A 19,867-nucleotide genomic window follows, 5' to 3' on the forward strand; every position below is an offset into this window, starting at 1 on the left:
TTATTCTGAGTTCAGATACCAGTCCCCTTCGTTAAGTCTAGCTGCATTTTTTGGAAGCTCATGGAAGGTGCCGTAGCAGGTGCCTTGGGAGGTGACACGTAAGTAGGGAGCAGGCCTTCCTCACCTGTGCTCTGCTGACAGAAGACTAAGGCACGCTGCACGCCCAGGGACAAACACGTCATTTTGTATTTCTAGTGGAAGCGCTCGTGTGTGGTATAAGCATCACTGCAGCGTTGTTTTCTGTTTCGCTTCTAGTCCATAAATTCTCAGTCTGTTGGTGCGTCATTGACACAGCCAGTGATGTCTCAGCCTGCAAATTTGCCAATCCCACAAGGCATGTCCCAGGTATCTGTCTTTGTTTATTTGGGTAATTAAAAGGAATAACTTTGCTTTTAAGCTACTAATAACTTTAAAAATACTTAGTTGTAGATGTACTGAATCTCAGCTTGGAACGATTTTGATTGTCGTAATGGTTGTGGGGCACCCCTGACCTTATGTGGACAGGGGGTCAGAGGGTTGTTGCATGACAGCAAAAACTGTCCTGCTTACTGTGCCACAGCACAGGTTTTTTTTTTTTTTTTTTTTTTTTTTAAGATTTTATTTATTTGAGAGGTAGAGTTACAGACAGGGAGGGAGAGGGAGAGACAGAGGGAGAGGTCTTCCTTCCGTTGGTTCACTCCCCAGATGGCCGCCATAGCCGGAGCTGCGCCATTCTGAAGCCAAGAGCCAAGTGCCTCTTCTGGGTCTCCCATGTGGGTACAGGGGCCCAAGGACTAGGGCCATCTTCTACTGCTTTCCCAGGCCATAGCAGAGAGCTGGATAGGAAGAGGAGCAGCCCATATGGGATGCCAGTGCCGCAGGCGGAGGATTAACCTTCTGCGCCACAGCACCGGCCCCGGAATTAAGTAGCTTTATTCCTGTATTCACTACCTCATGTATAGGTACTTACTGAATTCCTTGTATGTGACAGGTGTCACAGGCGCCAGCAACAAAATTATATCTGTACTGAGAGAGGCTGTTTCTTCCAGAGGGTGACCGATAGCTGCAGGTCTTGTTACGTGGTTTGTGTGCTCAAGGTATATAGGCTGATACTGGAGCACAACGCATGGACCCTTAACAGAGCCCGAAGAAGTCAAGGAAAACGTATGTTGCCTGGCCTGTGGCCTGGGAGAGGCCCAGATAGAAAAATTAGCAAGACAGAAGAATATTTCAAAAGGCCACGGGCCGGCGCGGTGGCTCAACAGGCTAATCCTCCGCCTTGCGGCGCCGGCACACCGGGTTCTAGTCCCGGTCGGGGCACCGATCCTGTCCCGGTTGCCCCTCTTCCAGGCCAGCTCTCTGCTGTGGCCAGGGAGTGCAGTGGAGGATGGCCCAAGTGTTTGGGTTCTGCACCCCATGGGAGACCAGGAGAAGCACCTGGCTCCTGCCATCGGAACAGCGCGGTGCGCCGGCCGCAGCGCGCTACCGCGGCGGCCATTAGAGGGTGAACCAACGGCAAAGGAAGACCTTTCTCTCTGTCTCTCTCTCTCTCTCTCACTGTCCACTCTGCCTGTCAAAAATAAAAAAAAATAAAAAAAAAAAGGCCACAATATGCTGCTTTTGATAGTAACTTCTCAATTTGTGATTCTTCAAACACTTTAAAGATACCACGTGGGTAGTATGGGCTGTTGATTAGCATTAAGGATAGCTTGACTTAGCAGTGTCTTGATTTCAGTTAATGGTAATTGATAATTTATAAAAAGAGCATTTTAAAAATTATATAGTTATTAAATTTACATATATCACTGTGATATAGCATGATACATGCACAGAAGTATTGGCAATCTTGTAAGTTAACTGAGCTCTATAATCTTGATTTTTGGCAACACAATATTATGTGAAGTTGATAATAGCATTTTTTTTTAAGATTTATTTATTTATTTGAAAGAGTTAGAGAAGGAGAAGCAGAGAGAGAGAGAGAGAGAGAGGTGTCTTCCATCTGCTAGTTCACCCCCCACTTGGCCACAACAGCCAGAGCTGGGCCAATCCAAAGCCAGTAGCTTCCTCTGGGTCTCCGAAGTGGATGCAGGGGCCCAAGGGTTTGGGCCATCTTCACTGCTTTCCCAGGTCATAGCAGAGAGCTGGATCGGAAGAGGAGCAGCCGGGACTCAAACCGGTGCCCATATAGGATGCCAGCACTGCAAGCAGTGGCTTTATCTGCTACACCACAGCGCCGGCCCCAGCACTGTTATTAAATACTGTATTTAGTTACAACAGTTTTAATCAGTTTTGAGTCCTCAAAACCCAATTATTTTGAAGTGAATTAATAGAACTTTTATGTAAATATTGAGACATACATACTCTTGGTTTTATTGTTTAATCTCAGGATACTGAATAAGCATTTCCTACAATTTTATAGGGATATTTTCATGAAATAAAGAATATGTGCTATGTCAAAAATGTTAGTAAGCATCCAGATCTCACATTTCATTCACTAATAAAGCCAAACATTTTGTCTCTAGTTCTGTGGTTTTATTTCTAGTATCTTGTCTTTTGTATTTGTTTCTGTTTTCTTATTTGCACTTAATAAGAAATCTTTTAAATGAAGACTATAATATTTACACAAGGATACAAATATTTTTATGTGACGTAAAGAAGATATTTTGATTGGTATTCAAAGATAAGAGGGAGCTGAGATACTAACTTTGTAAAATCTTCTCAAAGTATTACTTATAATGATTGTTAGCTTCAGCAGTCAGTTGTATACTTTGAAAAGTAGCATTTGATATCTTTAATATAATATTTTGAAGGGAGATTTAATTAAAAAGCTTTTGGGGGGGCATTTCTCACTTTTACACTAAGTTCATTGTAGGGGCCTGAAGATAGATTTCTAATGAAATGAAACTTCCTGCTGTTATATTGTGTCAGGTACTGAATATTTATGGAGATAATTAAATGACCACCAGATGAGGTTCAGTTACAAGTGGTAGACAGCAGGAGCTTCCTGTGACTCAGATGCCACATGAAAAATAAGTGAGTTTGAAAACCCTGTGAGTGTTCTAGCAGAAGTTTTTCATTCGTGTGTGTGCATTCCTTCACCTGGAATTGCTTAGTCACTAAAAGCCTGTGTTTTATACTTGTCTGAAAACAGTTTCATTTAAAAATATTACCGTTGGTTATATGTCAGATTTTTGTAACTCTGCTAGTTCTGTAGCTGTGTGCACGAAGGACCTTCTGGAGGTGACGGAGTTGTTATGAACAGTCCAAGTGCAGGCTTCTTTTTGATTTGTTATGGGTGGAACTAGAGGTAAAAAGCTGAAGAACTTGCTGAGGTAGGCGGGGGAGCTCAGGTCCTCACCCCCACGCTGTGCTGTGTCAGTCAGTATCCCGTCGGAAGGTGAGCATAACGAGAAGCTGGACGGGAATAACATACAAGAATCAGTACAGGTTGGATACTTACCTGAAATGTTTGGGACCAGCAGTATTTTGGGGTTTGGGATTTTTCAGATTTTGGACTATCTGCATAGGTTTTACCAGCTAAGCATCCCTGACCCCAAAATCTGAAATGGGAAAACAGTTCAAAATTGAAGCCTGCTAAGTGTCACTCAGAAGCATTCATTTTGGAACATTCTGTATTTCGGATTGGTGTCCCCGCCCTGTGCCTGATAATACATAACTCCTGAAAGAAGGGAAGGAGGCCTCAGGGCCCAGGGATAGCAGCTGCGGGAAGAACGGCCACAGTGAGTCAGACAGAGTTCTCAAGGGAGCAGCCGCGTTGGAAGAGTCCCCCGGTCTCCTCAGTGCATCTTCCTGTTGCCATGGTGAATCAGGTCTCCTCAGGGCAGGTGAGGCTTGCACCAGAGCTGTTCACTGAGGGCCACAGCTGGTAGCGGTCCGGCTTTCTGGGAAGCTGCCTGCTGGCACTCCTGGCATTAGAGTAAGGATTAGCCCCAAGGATGCACGGCCCTGTGCCCTCCACCAGCACCATCCGCTGCTTGGCTGCCCTGTCCTTTGTGCCTGCAGGCAGAAGAGACTCTCAGGTCCACCCCGGTGTCATAAAGCAGAGCACAGAGGGTGGGTTAGGAGGAAGAGGCATACACTGATGGCTGGCATGACATTCTTAGCTCGCGATGTACTGCTGACTCCTCATGTTGAGAACTTTAAGAAGTAATTCTAAATTTTTTTAATACATGGCACTTCAGTTTCAGTTTTCGGCTCAATTAGGAGCCATGCAGCATCTGAAAGACCAGTTGGAGCAAAGGACACGGATAATAGAAGCAAATATTCACCGGCAACAAGAAGAACTAAGGAAAATCCAAGAACAGCTTCAGATGGTCCATGGCCAAGGGCTGCAGGCAAGTTACTGCTGTACCTGCATACAGAGCGTCCGTTCACACTTGGTTTCCTAGGAGGATTGACTTTGCTTGAGGAGAGTGAGATGCAGGGGATGTGTTTCATCACTGCCGTTCAGGACGCACCCTGGGGGCCTCCTCGGCCTGATTCTACGGAGAGTTTTCATGGCCGTGTCGTTCATGAGGGCTGTCTGTCAGCGCCCTGGTTTTCCAGAGTGGTGGAGTCCTCTTTTAGCAGCTTAGTGAGTTTAAATCTGTGATATGAAAAGTATATTTATCATAAACCTTGAGGTCCACTTAGACACACAATCTATAAATCAGCCATAAGTGGTAATTTTACCAGTGGGTATGATCTAAATTAGTCACCTGATCAACAAGCATGACCACTCTCCCAGATGGGAACTTTGAAGGGAGACTTCTTATGTGAAAAGTTGTCTAATGGCATCAGTTACAAATCATAGACGATACAGAGCTGCCAGTCCACAGACCTCTGAATAACACTGATTTACACTTTTCCTAACCATTGGAAGCCTGATAAAGTTAGAATGTGAAGTTCAATCATTATTGAGTAATTACTTATTACTAATTTTTCATTCAGAGTGATAAGTCTCCTTGTTACTTTTTAACTTTAATTTGAAGCTCAGTTTTATTTCTTTTAACGATTTTTTTTTTTAACATCCAAAGCTCACTTGAACATAATCTTTATTTTTTAAGATGTTTTTGCAACAGTCAAACCCTGGATTGAATTTTGGTTCTGTTCAGCTTTCTTCTGGAAATTCATCGAACATCCAGCAATTGGCCCCTGTGAATATGCAAGGCCAGGTTGTTTCTGCTAACCAGATTCAGAGTGGAATGAATCCTGGACACATAGGCACAACTCAGCACTTGATACAGCAGCAGACTTTGCAAAGTACATCAGTGCAGGTAATGCTGGGAGTGCAGTGAGCTGGGAGAGCCCACTGCTGAAACAAAACCAAAGCTCTGTCCTGTGTAAGAGCACGTTTTAAATGTAATCTTTATAAGTGTGGAGAGTGGCGACTTAACTATTTTGTGCAGTTATGTTGGTGTTAAATGTTTTCAATATTTTGACATTTAAAGAACTTGAGTCTACTTAAGGATCTGGTCGGGCACTTGTACCAGGCAGGGTCTTGTAGCCTGTGCAGTATTTCAGTATGTTAAAGAGACAGGCCGAGCAGGAAGCAGCTGAAGCCTGTGCCAGAGCGGGCTGGTGAGGCAGTGGGGTTTAGTGGAGGCCGTGTTGGTAATGGGCGTGAGTCCAGGTTCCAGGACTTCACAGGGCCTTTCACAGACGTTGTTCTGGGACACGTTACGTCACCCCAGGAGGCACACGTTGCTTCCCTCAGTCTGGCTTACCTTCCAGCAGAGCGTTCGGGCCCGGCTCATTCTAGATCACCGCACGCCAGCTGTGCGTAGGTTTCCCTGCCTCTGCTGTCTCGGACGTTTCAGCTGTTCCTAGGGTGGGGAACAGCAGACGCTCGCTTCCCAGACGCCTTTCTCGGGTCACCTCTGTAAAATCTTCTCTCCTGGCAGAGTCAAGCCAGTGTCCTGAGTGGGCACAGTCAGCAAACCTCGCTTCCCAGCCAGACGCAGGGTGCGCTGCCAGCCCCGCTCTACAACACCATGGTGATCTCCCAGCCTGCGGCCAGCGGCATGGTCCCGATCCCGTCGAGTGTGCCGCAGAGCAGCGCCCAGAGTGCCACGGTCACCACCTTCACTCAGGACAGGCAGATAAGGTAGAACTCGCGTGCCTGCCATTCTCCGCGTTCTCAGGGCACTGTTAAAGGAACTATAATTTGGTTTTTAAAAACATGCTTTTAGTTTGTCACCGCAGCCAATCTTCTTAATTTGAAATCAAAGCTGAAAGTGTTTCCATTGTTGAAAGACTTTCTAATAAAAGAGTAACAGCACATTCTGTTTTGTATCCAAAAATGTATTACCAAATGTGGGCCCCATTGGACGGGTTTATGACAGACTGTGTCACTGTGGGACTTTGATCTTCTCAGTACAGAAGCTAGAGAGTTGCGTAGCCCACCTTAAGTTTGTTAGGTGCTGGCGTTGTGGCATAATGGGTAAAGCTGCCACCAGGGATGCTGGCATCGCAAAAATGGGCCCCCGTTCCTGTCCTGGCTACTCTGCTTTTGATCCAGCTCCCTGCTGATGCATCTGGGAAAAAGCAGTGGAAGGTGGCCCAAGTGCTTGAGCACCTGAACCCACATGGGAGACCCGGATGAAGTCCCTGGCTTCTGCCTGGCCCAGCCCCAGCCGTTGCAGCCATCTCGGGAGTGAACCAGTGGGTAGAAGATCTCTCTGCCTCTTCCTTTCTCTAACTCTGACTTCCAAGTAAATAAATTGTGTGTGTGTGTGTGTGTATTCTTAGGGTCATCGTTATTTCCCAGATAAGAAAAAAGGGGGCTTTAGTAATTTTTGAAGAGATTTGTTTGAAAGGTAGAGATACAGAGAAAGAGGGAGGGAGAGAGCGAGCTTCATCTGGTTTCCCATGCAGGCCCAGTCACTTGGGCCATCCTCCACTCCTTTCTTAGGCACATGAGCAGGGGACTGGATTAGAAGTGGAGCATCCACGACTGAAATTAGCACTCATATGGGATGCTGGCATCATGTGCTGTGCCACAGCAGTGGCTGGACCCTGAAGTCAGACCTAAGGGTCTGATTTCAGAGTTCAAGTATTTAAACATTTATACACCTTTCTAGAAAAACAGCCCCTGTCACTTATTTCAGTAGGAAATCCTAATAGCCACCTTAGAAGACATTCTCTTAAGAAATGCTATTCATATGTTGAAATGCTATCCTTTTTTAAAATATTTATTTATTTTACTTGAAAGTCAGTGTTACATAGAGAAGGAGAGACAGAGAGAGAGAGAGAGAGAGAGGTAGGTCTTCCGTCCACTGGTTCACTCCCCAATTGGCCACAACGGCCGGAGCTGTGCCAATCTGAAGCCAGGAGCCAGGAGCTTCTTCCCTGTCTCCCACATGGGTACAGGGGCCCAAGGACTTGAGCCATTTTCTACTGCTTTCCCAGGCCACAGCAGAGAGCTAGATTGGGAGTGGAGCAGCCAGATCTGGAACTTGTGCCCATATGGGATGCTGGCACTGCAGGCAGCGGCTTTACCTGCCACGCCACAGCGCCGGCCCCTGAAATGCTGTCTTTTACAATCTGTAGTCTTAAATCTCATATTTTAAATGTTTTTTAGATTTCACTTTTTTTTTTTTTTCTAAAAATAGGCCGCTGTTCTATAATGTAGCTTTGCTGTTGTGTTAGATAGTGTAATATTTTGTTAAAGTGATGTTGACAGTTTCTGGTGAGCCATAAAAGTGCAGGGTTACCTAGGCAGGGAGGACAGAGAGAACCGGGGCTTCCCTGAGCTCAGTTCCTTCAGTGAACAACACTGGGAGGGGAGCGCTGGCTGCCGGAGGGCGGCGTGCAGGTTAGCAGCTGTTTGCATAAGCGTCTGGTTTTTGAGGGGGGGAATCAAGCAGAGATTGGAAGGCATACTGAGATGAGTGCAGCCCAGTGCTTTCGAAGATGAGGCTTGTGGAATGAATGGCAAGGCCCACCCGGCAGTGTTACTTGGTGTGGGGACAGCTTGAGGGCTCCAGGAGGAGACGAGGCGGGGGGTGGAGGGAGGAGTGTGAACAAAGCCTCAGAGGTGTGTGGGGGCGAAGGGAGGCTTGGGAATGTCTTTTGGCACCAGAGATGGTGCATTATCTATGAGCTCTTGGGCAATTCAGATACTCATTTTGTTTGTGATTACAAGAAAATTAACACTTAACACTTCTGTGATAAGGTGCACTTTTGTAAATGCTACTTGTTTCTCTGGAATTTCTTTATATGGGAATTTTTAATTTTTCATTTATTTGGGTGTGTGGTTTTTTTTTTTTTTTTTTTTTTTTTTTTTGCATTAAAGCATTTGGTTCTGAAGTATATAAATACCATTTACAAGATCTGACATAGGGGCCGGCTCTGTAGCAAGTGGGTTAAGCCATGGCCTGCAGTGTTACTGCCCCGTAGAGGTGCCAGTTCAAGTCCTGGCTGCTCCACTTCAAATCCAACTCTTTGCTAATGTGCCTGAGAAACCAGTGGAAGATGGCCCAAGTCCCTGGGCCCTTGTGTCCACCTGGGAGACCCAAATGAAGCTCCTGGTTTCACCTGGCCTAGCCCCAGTCGTTGTGGTATTTAGGGATTGAGCCAGAGGATGGAAGATATTCTCCCTCTCCCTCTCCCTCTCCCTCTCCCTCTCCCTCACACACACACACTCTGTAACTCTGCCTTTCAGATAAATCTTTAAAAAAAAAAAGATATGGATTCAAAATAAGTTTATTTTGTGGAATATGTAAACACTAGCAGCCGCAGTGAGCTGAGACTGTAACTGCAATTCCATCTTGTCATGTGTGGAGCAATGCTGGGAAGTGATACTGTGTTCCTAAGAGGCATCGCCTCTTCTTGGTGCTGTAGTTCTCTTATTAAGGAGAGCAGAGGCCTGTGCCGCGGCTCACTAGGCTAATCCTCTGCCTGCGGCGCCAGCACACCAGGTTCTACTCTCAGTTGGAGCACTGGTTCTGTCCCGGCTGCTCCTCTCCAGTCCAGCTCTCTGCTGTGGCCTGGGAAGGCTGTGGAGGATGGCCCAAGTACTTGGGCCTTCTCCCGCATGGGAGACCAGGAGGAAGCACCTGCCTCCTGGCTTCGGATTGGCACAGCACGCTGACCGTAGTGGCCATTTTGGGGGGTGAACCAACGGAATGAAGACCTTTCTTTCTGTCTCTCTCTCTCACTGTCTAGCTCTGCCTGTCAAAAAAATAAATAAAGGAGAGCAGAAGATGTAGAGGGAAATGAATGAACTATAACAAAATGGGCAGTGGACTGCACTGGTACCTTTATAAATTGAGAATTGTTTTGCTGATTGTTAAATATTACTTTTTTTGAATTACATTTACAGCATGCAACTTTCACTGTAATTTTCTTCTGTAAACCTAGAATTTTTGAAAAATTACCTTATGGTGGCTTTGAGTCACGAAGTGTGGGCCAGTGTGGCAAATGAACCATGTGCCACGTGCCTCTGACTCCCAAGAACCTTCCTGGTCAAGTTATAAAAAGAACAATTTGTATTTTTTACTTGTTTAAAATATTTTAGGGGGTAAAATATACCACAAAGTTTGCTGTATTAACTTTTTTTACAGATTTTTTTTTTTTAAAGATTATTTGAAAGACAGAGTTAGAGAGAGAGGGAGAAACAGAGAAGGATCTTCCATCTGCTGGTTCACTCCCCAAATGCCCATAACAGCCAGAGCTGGGCCAGACCAATGCCAGTTGCTTCTTCCTGGTCTCCCACATGGGTGCAGGGGGCCCAAGCACTTGGGTCATCTGCTGCTGCTTTTCCCAGGCACATTAGCAGGGAGCTGGATCAGAAGTGGAGCAGCCAGGACTTGAACCGGCTCCCATATGGGATGTTGGTGTCACAGGAGATGGCTTTACCCACTACACCACAGTGCCAGCCCCGGTAGTAACTCTCAGACCACACTTGGTTCTTGCCATCACCCCAGCCACCTCCAGAAGTCATCATTTGTGAGCTGCACCTCCTCACCCCTTCCACGCCTCCTGGCGCCCCTCCAGTTGTTGGCAGCTACCATTCTCCTGTGCCCGAGTCTGCTGCTCTAAGTGCCTCCTGTAAGTGGAGTCATGGAGTGTCTGTCCTGGGGTCCTGCAGTGATGCGCCCTCCTCTTAGCCTGCTGCCCTCAGACTTGACCCACGCGGCAGCCCTGGAGGATGGCCTTCCCTTCGGGGGCCAAGACGATTCCGTCGTTGGGACGGCAGGTTTTGCTTGTCTGTTCCTTGGTGTCCCTTTGAATTGCGTCCATCTTGCGGCTGTTGTGAGAAAGGAGTCTCTGGTTTCATTTGTTCTGGATACAGCCCCAGAGTGAAACTGCTTCATGTGAGAATCCTATGTATAATTTTTTGAGGAACTGCATATTTCCCACGGTGGCTGTGCCATCCTACATTCCTCCCAGTGGCACAAAAAGGTTTCTCCACTTCTTGCTAACACTGTTATTTTCTGTTGTTGTTTTGCTTTTGTTTTGTTTTTGTTTTTTTGATAACCACTCCAATGGGTATGAAATGGGGTTTCACTGTGGTTTATTGGCATTTCCCATATAATTAATAATGGTGAGCACCTTTTCATGTGCTTATCGACCATTTGTGTACCTTTTCGGAACTTTTCTGAAGAAATGTCTACTCATGTTTGCGCGTGGCCTATTTTTAATTGGATTGATTGTTGCTGAGCTGTGGTTCTTTATACATTCTGTTTATGGAAACCTGTATCAGACCCCTGATGTGCACAGTTCCTCCTCTCTGTGAGTTACCTTTTTATACTCTGCTGATAATGTCCTTTCTAGCACAAACATTTCTTCAATGTTTATTTGTTGATTTTCATCTACCTGAAAGGCAGAGTGAGAGAGTGAGAGTGAGAGAGAGAGAGAGAGAGAGAGAGAGGGAGGGAATGTATCTTCCATCTGCTGGTCTGCTTCCCGGATGCCCACAACATCCATGATGGGGCAGGCTGAAGGCAGAAGCCCAGAACTCCATTCAGGTCTCCCCCGTGGGGAACAGGGACCCACGTAATCAGTCCATCATTTGGTGCCCCCCGAGGGCGCCTTGGACTCTAGGCACCATGGTACGGGGTGCAGCTGACCTGGTGTGCTGCAGCACCCGCCCTCTGCACACGTTCTTTAATTTCAGGTCGTCCCGTTTATCTGGTGTTTTGTGTTTCTGATGTGAGCTGAGAGTCCAATTTTATTTTTTTGAATATAGATATTAAAAAGCAGCTTTATATTTTTGTTTTTGTTGATTTGGCTATTTATAGTTTTGTTTTTGTTGTATTGGTATTCCAAGGGGAGTCTTTAAAAATGTGAAATAAGAGATTGACGTAGCACAGTAGCTAAAGCCACTGCTTGTGACACCAACATCCATATGGGCTCTGGTTCAAAGCCCAGCTACTCCACTTCCAATGCAGCTTCCTGCTAATGCCCGGGGAAAAGCAACAGAAAATGGCCCAAGTGTTTGGGCCCCTGCCACCTATGTGGGGGATCTGAATGAAGCATCTGGGTTCGTCCTGGCTCGGCCCCGACTATGGCGGCCATCTGGGAAGTGAACCAGCAGATGGAAGATCTCCTGAGTCTCTCCCTGTGTCTCTGTAACTCTGACTTTAACAGAAATAAAAAATATTTATGTCTCCTTTATAAATAAAATTATTTTATTATAAATAAAATTGGACATCAGAAAAAAGATATAAATGTGATACAGTAGGAAAATACGGCTTTTTAAGAAACTAAATTGGCAGTACCCTTGGGTGTTATCTTAGATACCCGTGTGACTCCTGCCTTTTGCGATGAACATCTCGTACTTTTGTACAGTCACTTCTTCTCTTTGTTTTCTCTAACAGATTTTCCCAAGGTCAACAACTTGTGACCAAATTAGTGACGGCCCCGGTGGCGTGCGGGGCGGTGATGGTGCCCAGCACCATGCTCATGGGGCAGGTGGTGACTGCCTATCCTACTTTCACCGCACAGCAGCCCCAGCCCCAGCCCCCGCCCCAGCCCCCGGCGCTGTCAGTGCCGCCGCCGCCGCCGGGCTCCCAGGAACCGCAGCTCACTCCAGGTCAGCAACCATCTCAGGCGCAGCTGACACAGCCGCCGCAGCCGTTTTTACAGGTAACGCTCCCGCTGGGCAGCTCGGTCAGAGTGCTACTCTCGGGTAATGAGATGAGCCTTTAGTGAGGTTTTGCCAGTGATCTGAAGAATCCGAAAGCTCATTGGACAATTGAGAGTTCTACAAAGATAGAAAGCTTGTCCCACTTAGCAGTTTTTCCTCCCTGTCCCGTCTTTGGAGAAGTGTTGGCGCTGCTGGGGGCATTTCCGAGTTTCTGAATTGCTGGCCGGGTAAGAGGCCTGCCTCCTGTGCAGGGAAGGGCTGTCGGGTTTCTTCCTCGTATTTTCTTGGTGGAGTTTCATGAGAAATCCTGGGCGGGTGCAGTGGGTGTTGTGAATAAGAACTCGGGCCCTACAGTCAGACGGCTCCCAGCACGAGTCTGTCCATGTCCCAGGGACCTTCAGCAGGTTCCTGAAGCCAGGCTAAGCTTCCCTGTAAAATGGAGGTGATGCTAGTTCATACCTCATGGGTAAAGTAAGTTAACTGCTGAACATAATATCAGGCACATACAAGGAGGAGTCTCTGTGATGACTCTGTTGACACATGTTAATAGACACTTCGATGCCTGAGAATACACAGGTATCATAGGGCCAGTTGGGCAGCTCTCTCCTGTCTGCGGTCACCTAGGAGAGGGTCCTCAGCAAGGCAGCCAGCAGAACTGAGTGTGGACTTGGGTGTCCTGGCCCGTGTGGAGCAGTTCTGACGTGGGCCAGCCTGGGTTTGTCCCGCTGGAGATCGCCTCGTCTAGGCCAGGCAGCAGCTCAGCTGCCGAGCTGTAGCACAGATGCTGTGACCAGGAGACTTGAGCTCCCTTGGTGTCCTGGGCCCAGGACATGTGTGACCCTCGGGGCGGTGCGGGAAGCGAAAACAGATGTGTTGTCTAGTGTCTCCCAGAGTTCTACTCAACAGTCTTCTAGACTTTAAGACTGTAGTGTGGCTGTTAATCACTGGGTTAGCTACTACTCTAAATAGTAAGAAGAATATAAACAAGTTCGAATTACTGTGTGGGGGAGCTGTATCCAGTGAGCGTTAAGCAAACACCTAAACAAGAAGACTTGCCTTAAAATCTGTCTTCTGAATCCAAAGAAGGAGCAGTCTCATCTCCCCCACTTCACCCCGAGACACAGAAAGGAAGGATGGGCAGCAGCCTTCACAGAGCCCTCACATGCAGGTAATGCGTGCCCAGGGCGATGTTCGGGAAGGTACCGCTGTGCCAATCCTGGAAGACCCACAGATACCCTCAACTCTTCTGTACCTTTTCCTAGTAACAGAGAAAGCTGTCGAGGCCCTGGGCAAAGCTTTGTGTTCTCTCAGGCCTGAGGCTCTGTCCGTGTGTGCACACGTGCACCTGTGGGGACACACCTGTGCCCTTCACATGCATGTCCGGAACCTTCCACTTCCGCTGTGTGCTGGAGTTAGGAACGCTGCAGCAGTGTGTTGGTAGTGGGGAGCGACTGGTTTTAGGACCCAGCTTCTCTCGGCTAGTTTCTGTTATACCTTAGAGCTACAAGCGAGACGTTCCTGTGGCCAGGGAAGCCGGGGCTCACGGCACCGAGACGTGTGCGGGCCGGGCGGTGGCGAGCTCCCGCGAGGGCAGGACACAGACACAGACACAGGCTCCACAGGCACCTGCGTCACCCTGTCCTCACGGCGCTGTCACCTTTCTCAGAACCCAGGGCACTACAGGCAGTGTCCGTGCTGCTTTGTGAGTGAAGAAACTTGAGACCCAGTGCCGTCAAGAGCCTGACAAGTGCCCCATCCGGGCGTCTGGACGGATGGGCGGTCCGCTGCAGGGCCCCTGCTGCTCGCCAGCCAGGCAAGCCCGTGGGCAGGTGGCACTGTCACTCTGCCTCCACGCACTGGTCAGCCCGCTCGGATTTTACTCTGTTCAAAACTTGAACCTTTAAGATACAAAGTAAGAAATACATATGTGTGGTTCGGCTCAAGACAGGTTGCTCTCTGTATACCACAGTCTCCAGCTTGGATTCCGTGGCGGGCACAGCAGGAAGGAGTCTGTGGACTTGGTGGGAGAGGGAGTGCAGTTGGAGGCTGCGTGTGGTGTGTCGGCTGTGGAGTAAGGCGCAGCCGTGGGTCCGTTTGTGTTCCAGACTTCCAGGCTGCTGCACGGGAGCCCTTCCGCCCAGCTCATCCTCTCTGCCGCCTTCCCGCTGCAAGCGAGCGCTTTCCCGCCGTCGCATCACCAGCAGCACCAGCCGCAGCCGCAGCCGCAGCCGGGGCGGCACAGGACCGACAGCCTGAGCGATCCCTCCAAGGTGCAGCCGCAGTAGCACACGGCTTCCTCCGACGAGGCGGGAAGGGGCGCGGCCCACAGAGCTGCCCCGGGTGACCGGAGGGTAGCGGTTCCCCGGATGCAGTACTGAGTGTTGTAGCTCCTGGGTTAGTCAGCAGGGGGTGCTGCCTGATGCTCCAGACACGGCGGGAGAGGCCCGTGGGGACACAGCCGGTTCTGACCGGGCTTCAGTCGCCCAGATACTTTGCGATGGCAAAAGAGTGTATTGCCAAATGTTAGAAGGTCATCGAGGAAGTGACCTCCAGTGAATCAGAAGGGCACTCAAAGCGCCACTAACTTGGTGGCTCTGTGCCTGTCAGCCGGGGTCACGGAGTCGCTCGCGACGGAGTGTGGAGATGTCCAGTGGGTGCCGTAGCCGCCAGCCCTTCGCCCCTCGGATGACGATGGCGCAGAAGCGCTCTTGGAGTGGTGTGGGTTCAGATTCTCCGTGCGGATGGTGTACAGTGGTGTGTGCGTGGGTAACAGAGAGCGAGGACGTTCTGTGTGCTGCCCGGAAGCCCTGTGTCCTCCCTCCAGCCGGGAGTCCCTGTCCTGCGGCCTCCGCCGCTGTTTCCGTTGTTCACCACAGTAGTGTCCCCCTCACCTTCCGGGCACGAGTCTGTCTGTTCCTCGTGTGGTTGTGACGTCATGGTTTGTTCAGTGAGGTATGATGTGCTGCTGGGAGTGGGTATTTTTTTTCAGGTTAAATTATTGATACGACAGAATTTCCAAGTTATTCAGAAATATCCCTCATTTCATTATTTTTGATTATGTTTGAAAATAGGATTTGCACTGCTTTATTTTAGATGGTTGGGAGTTTTGATCACATATTTTGATATATTTCATAGTTGGAAATATTTATGTAAATGGTTTTCAACAAGCCTGAAAGTAATTTCAAGAATGTTTCAGTTATAGGAGTAAATTTGCACACAAAGCATTTTAGGCACTTTCTAACGTTCTCAGTGGTGGGAATTTAACTTTCAGGATTTGTTGGAACCTTTTATTATCCTTCACGATTTCAATGCTTCTTCTAGTCGGAGATGATTCAGGGTTATTTGAGGGAAAAAACCCATAGTGCCTTGATCTTCATTCAGGTGATGACTCACCACCTTGAGCTCGTCGTCTGGTGTCGGTAGCAGTGTTGAAACCTTGGCACCTTGGCCGCAGCGTGCGGCAGCGGCGGATGCTCCTCCACCGGGCTCCTCCGGAGACAGCCGGGCTCTGCTGGGTGGGAGGCTCAGAGCGCTGGAGATGGAGGCGACAGCCTGGCCGGTCACGCTCGCGCCTGCGGGCCCCAGGTGTGGTCCTCGCCCTGCATCCCCCTCTCAAGCCGAGCTCGCAGCAGCTGTGTGCTCGGAGTGACTGGTGATCCAACAGAGGAGGAGGGGTGGGCGCCGCTCGCCACCGAGGGTCGTGTCGCAGATGGGAACCGAGATGTCATCTGGCAGTATCGTATTTTAAAGGTGATGAATTCCAACACAAGCTACATATATTTTAAAAAGAGCATTTTGTAGATTTTGTACTTAAAATGAAATTTACAACTATGAAACAGAAGATTAATGGAGAATGCTTTGGACTATGGAGACTGCTCAGAGGAAAGGACAGACAACAAGGTAGGAAATCAGCGTTGACCTTAAAGACGGCGTGCAGTGAGCTGAGGTTTCGCGCAGTGAGAGCAGCCTCGCGCGGGCCTGTGGGAGTGCAGGGCCCTGCCCGGGGCCTCCCCGCTGTCCTTGTCTGCAGGAGGGCGCAGCCGGCCCGTGAAGTTGGGAACGGCCATGCTGACAGGAAGACAACCAAAGAGCGCTGGCACCTACCCTCCTGGAAGCAGGCTGGCCAGCGGGGCGCCCAAGACAGGTGCTGCTGCTGTGCTCCGCGGCGCCGCAGGGGCTCTCCCCGTCGTACCCACGCCTTGCCCGACCGCCCACCGTTCCATGGTGTCTGACCCCTCCCTCCTGGACCTACTGCAGGGCGCAGCCGAGGAAGCTGGCAGCCCCATGCGAGGCCTGCCCGGGCCCCCGCCCGCCGCCGGCCCCGCTCACCACCTCCTGCCCCGGCCCCGGGAGCGTTTTCCTCTCCGCAGATGACTGGGAAGAAAAGATTGGCCTCTACGGTTCCTAGCACGCCCTTCCCCTGCGTGGAGTGCTGAGTGGGAGGGAGCAGCCGCTGCTGCCCGCGCCGTGGGCCGGGGCTGGGGCTGGCAGAGCCGCCTTCTGCAGCCTCCCCCTGTGCCACCCCCCCCAGACCTGTGCGCCCTCGCCTGTTCCCCAATCATTTCTGTAGCCAAAGTTGGTTGTTCAAATCCCAAACCGAAGTCACGAGAAGATACCAAATAGACACCACCGTGCAGCTTCTAACATCCTCTGCCTGGCTCCCGGCTCCCACAGGTGTTCGGTTTTTTTAGGATGCGCTGCTCTGCTCTGGGCAGCACGTTTCCGCCAGTTGCTGCCCGGGGTGGTGCCAGCCCAGCAGGCAGGCCCTGGAAATGCTGCGTGGTGGGGAGGGGGCAAGACTGCCGCTCCGGGGTGACAGAGTGCTGTTCTCTACTCACTTGAGTGTGGCTTAGGAATGTACTAGAAATACAAGGATGCCAGTGGTTGCGTGTAGTTAGCGTGCTCGGTGTGGAAGCGTGCACACGGCCGCGCCCCAGGGGGTGGCAGCCTTGGCCGCAAAGCCTTAGCAGGGGACCCGGACCCTTGTCGCCCGCACACGGGGAGACTCCTTGTAGACTGGCTGTCATAAAGCATTTCCACTAGTTGAGAAGAAATTGGGGAGCTGGGCGCAGACAGCACTGGACTTGTACCCCTCCTCTTCTGTTTCTCTGCTCATTGCCAGTCTGATGAACATTTGTGTCGAACTCGTTCAAGTCTAGCCTGCCCAGCACGGCCCCGGGGTCTGTGTCGGGGCCGCAAACACTGGATGCTGCTGTTGCTGAGGGCGCTGGCCGGGGCGTGGAGCCAAGGGGCAGCAGGCAGGGACGGTCAGGGTGGGCGGGCGAGCCTTGTACACGGAGCTTCTGAAGTAATTGCAAAGGAAAAGAGTTGACTATTTTTATAGCATATTTAATATATTTGTATATAACTAGAAGTACGGGGACCCCTCCTCCCCAGGCCCCCCTTTCCCCCGTCTCCCCCCGCTGTAGCACTCTAGAGCCGCCTCCACATGGGTACCGTGCCTATTGTCTGCCTACCAAAACAGTGCTGCTGTGTGAGACGGCGAGGGGCCGGCCTCGGCCGGGGGAGCCTTTCTGGAAGAGCACACGCCGAGGACGGGCCGCAGGCCGCACGCATTCTGGGACGGAACAAGCACTTTATTGCAATGATCCGTTTTGATAGGGTTTTTCTGAGGTATTAACCGCTTCTAAAGGATCCCCAGCTCATCACTTAGGTGGAGCTAGAAGCCGACCATTTCTGAGAGGTGTCTGGGCCGTGAGCCACAGTGGGTCTGTGGCAGCGACTCGAGGAAGCCAAGTGAGCATTCGGCTTGCGTTCGTCCACGTCAACACTATCACCAGCCCCGGCCATGGCCCGGGCCCCGGGCCCGGAGAGACCACTGAGCCGGTCTCTTCAGAGGGCTGGGAGCAGCACACGCGTGCACGTGTACAAGGACGTGCCCAGCTCACCTGCAGGCGGGATTCCTGAGTGCGTCAGGTGTGCCCTGAAATGTTGGCATGTCATTTCAGCGTTGCCATTTGAATTGCTCTTGTGATATTTTTGCACAAAAAGGACTGAAAAGAAATAACTTTGGGTTGAAGGAAAAAAGTGGAATCTGGTCTTATTTTCCTGTCTCCTGTGGAACCACTGGGGAAGAGTTTTGTTGGTATGGTTATGAATTCGGGATATTTAAAACAGTGTTGAACAGCTCACAAGAAATGAAACAAAGTTGGGTATTTAAAAATTAAAATCCGTGCTTTCCACGTGACTGTCTGCAGAGTCTTTGTCCCCTGCCGTTAACAGCGCCACCGCCGTTTCTCTGCAGTGAGACGCCGTCGTGGGCTCTGCGTAGCCGACCATGGTTGGCTGCAGCTGCCCGTGGTTTCCCAGGGACGTGTTCTTTGGTATGGCAGGGTGAAGTCAGCCCCATCACCAGCAAACACCAAGGTGCTGCGCCGAGCGACAATCAGCATAGCGAGTACTTGTGCGCCAACTCTGAAGGGGCTGGAAGCAGCAGTCCTCTGGGTTTCTTGGATAACAATGGCTAAATGTATTTATTTATCTTTTTGTTCGGTTTGCTCATCAGAGTGATTTGAGTGTCATATTTTGTGGAGTGCGTTATGTTTGCACTGTTACCCTCGGGGTGCAGTCCCCGGCCCCCAGCCTGACTGCTTGTGGGCAGTCCTGTAAGAACGGTGACTCCCTTCTGGTCTGCTCCTGACGGCCCCAACCTTTATCTCCTTCACCTGCTGCCTTGTGTATCTGTAGGGTTACTTCCCCAACACAGCCAAAGGTGTGCCCCTGCCCTATGGTGCTGACTCCAGGAGACGCTAGTTAAGCGGTCCTCGCCGTGCTGAAGTCCTTAAACACAGGTGAACACTGTCCACGCTGAGGACTGCGGACACAACACGTCTGCTCTCTCCACCTATTCAGAAACAAAGCAAGCCTCTGACCACAGCACCGTCCAGCGCAGCAGTGCGTGGCCACGCACGCCCCTCCTTGCCCACAGGCAGGGCTTGTGCAAGCTAGGGCAGCTCCCGGGGACCCCTAAGGGATGGTCACTAGAGCAGCTTGGCCACAGGTCGAGTCAGTGATAGAGAAAGAATGAGCGCAGAGGGTTGAGTCGCTGCTCGATTGCTGAGGGACACTGACGCTGCTGTGACGGTGCTTGTGTGTGTGTGTGTGTGTGTGTGTGTGTGAAGTTGGGCTGTACGGTACACGTTCTCTGCTGGCAATGGTTGTACCAGTACGAAGTTAAAATGCAGGAAAAGCCGTTATCTTCATATTGCTGTACTACACAAACAGACAATCATTTTCAAGCAAAAACAAACAAAAATGGCCAGGAGATGGCACTTCAAGTGTCCCCCAGTGCAGCTGTGATGTGGAACATTATGTAGCGTGATCTCCGGTTGTTGCACTATGGTTTCGGTTGCCTCGGTATGGCACTCACGTTCATTCTCTGTAAACATTGATGCCCAAAGACTAGGTCAGTGCTGTACTGAAACTACTTAGTGCAAAAAAGTTTTCTGTACACTTAGTCGTTAACATCAGTTGGTAGCTGTAAGCACACGCCAGACCCTTTGTTGTTCTGTGTGGTTCAACGTGCTGTTCCTGACGTTGCTGTCCTTTCTGCTTGGTTCTTGGTTGTATGCTTAAAAACAGATGTCACTTCCAAAAGGGGTGGAGCTGTACGCGGCTGCCTGATCCTGAGATAAGAGCAAGCGTTTGAGTGAAGTCCAGCTTGATGTACAAAAAGAGGCAGACGGTTAGTGCGTACCCGTGAGCGGGGTGATGAGTGGTCTCAACGGTGCTATGTCAGGTCCCCTGATGTCCCTGAGTGTGTTTGCAAACACG

General features: G+C 50.0%; 1 protein-coding gene across 6 annotated transcripts in view; it reads left to right on the top strand.

Moving 5' to 3' along the window:
• CLOCK (clock circadian regulator) overlaps positions 1-19,339 on the top strand; it is a 112,698-nt gene extending 93,359 nt beyond the window's left edge. For 5 of the 6 annotated variants that reach the window (XM_062198812.1, XM_062198811.1, XM_062198815.1 and 2 more), the window contains 6 exons: positions 256-345; positions 4,182-4,334; positions 5,046-5,255; positions 5,883-6,085; positions 11,805-12,072; positions 14,179-19,339. In XM_062198812.1, the coding sequence (XP_062054796.1) occupies positions 256-345; positions 4,182-4,334; positions 5,046-5,255; positions 5,883-6,085; positions 11,805-12,072; positions 14,179-14,358 (1,104 nt within the window). In that variant the 3' untranslated portion in view covers positions 14,359-19,339. The remainder of the gene's footprint in view (positions 1-255; positions 346-4,181; positions 4,335-5,045; positions 5,256-5,882; positions 6,086-11,804; positions 12,073-14,178) is intronic. The other variant, XM_062198814.1, reaches the window with a different exon arrangement.
• Positions 19,340-19,867: the final 528 nt, after the last annotated feature.

This window comes from Lepus europaeus, chromosome 8 (assembly GCF_033115175.1).
Source record: "Lepus europaeus isolate LE1 chromosome 8, mLepTim1.pri, whole genome shotgun sequence".
NCBI classification, from domain to species: Eukaryota; Metazoa; Chordata; class Mammalia; order Lagomorpha; family Leporidae; genus Lepus; species Lepus europaeus.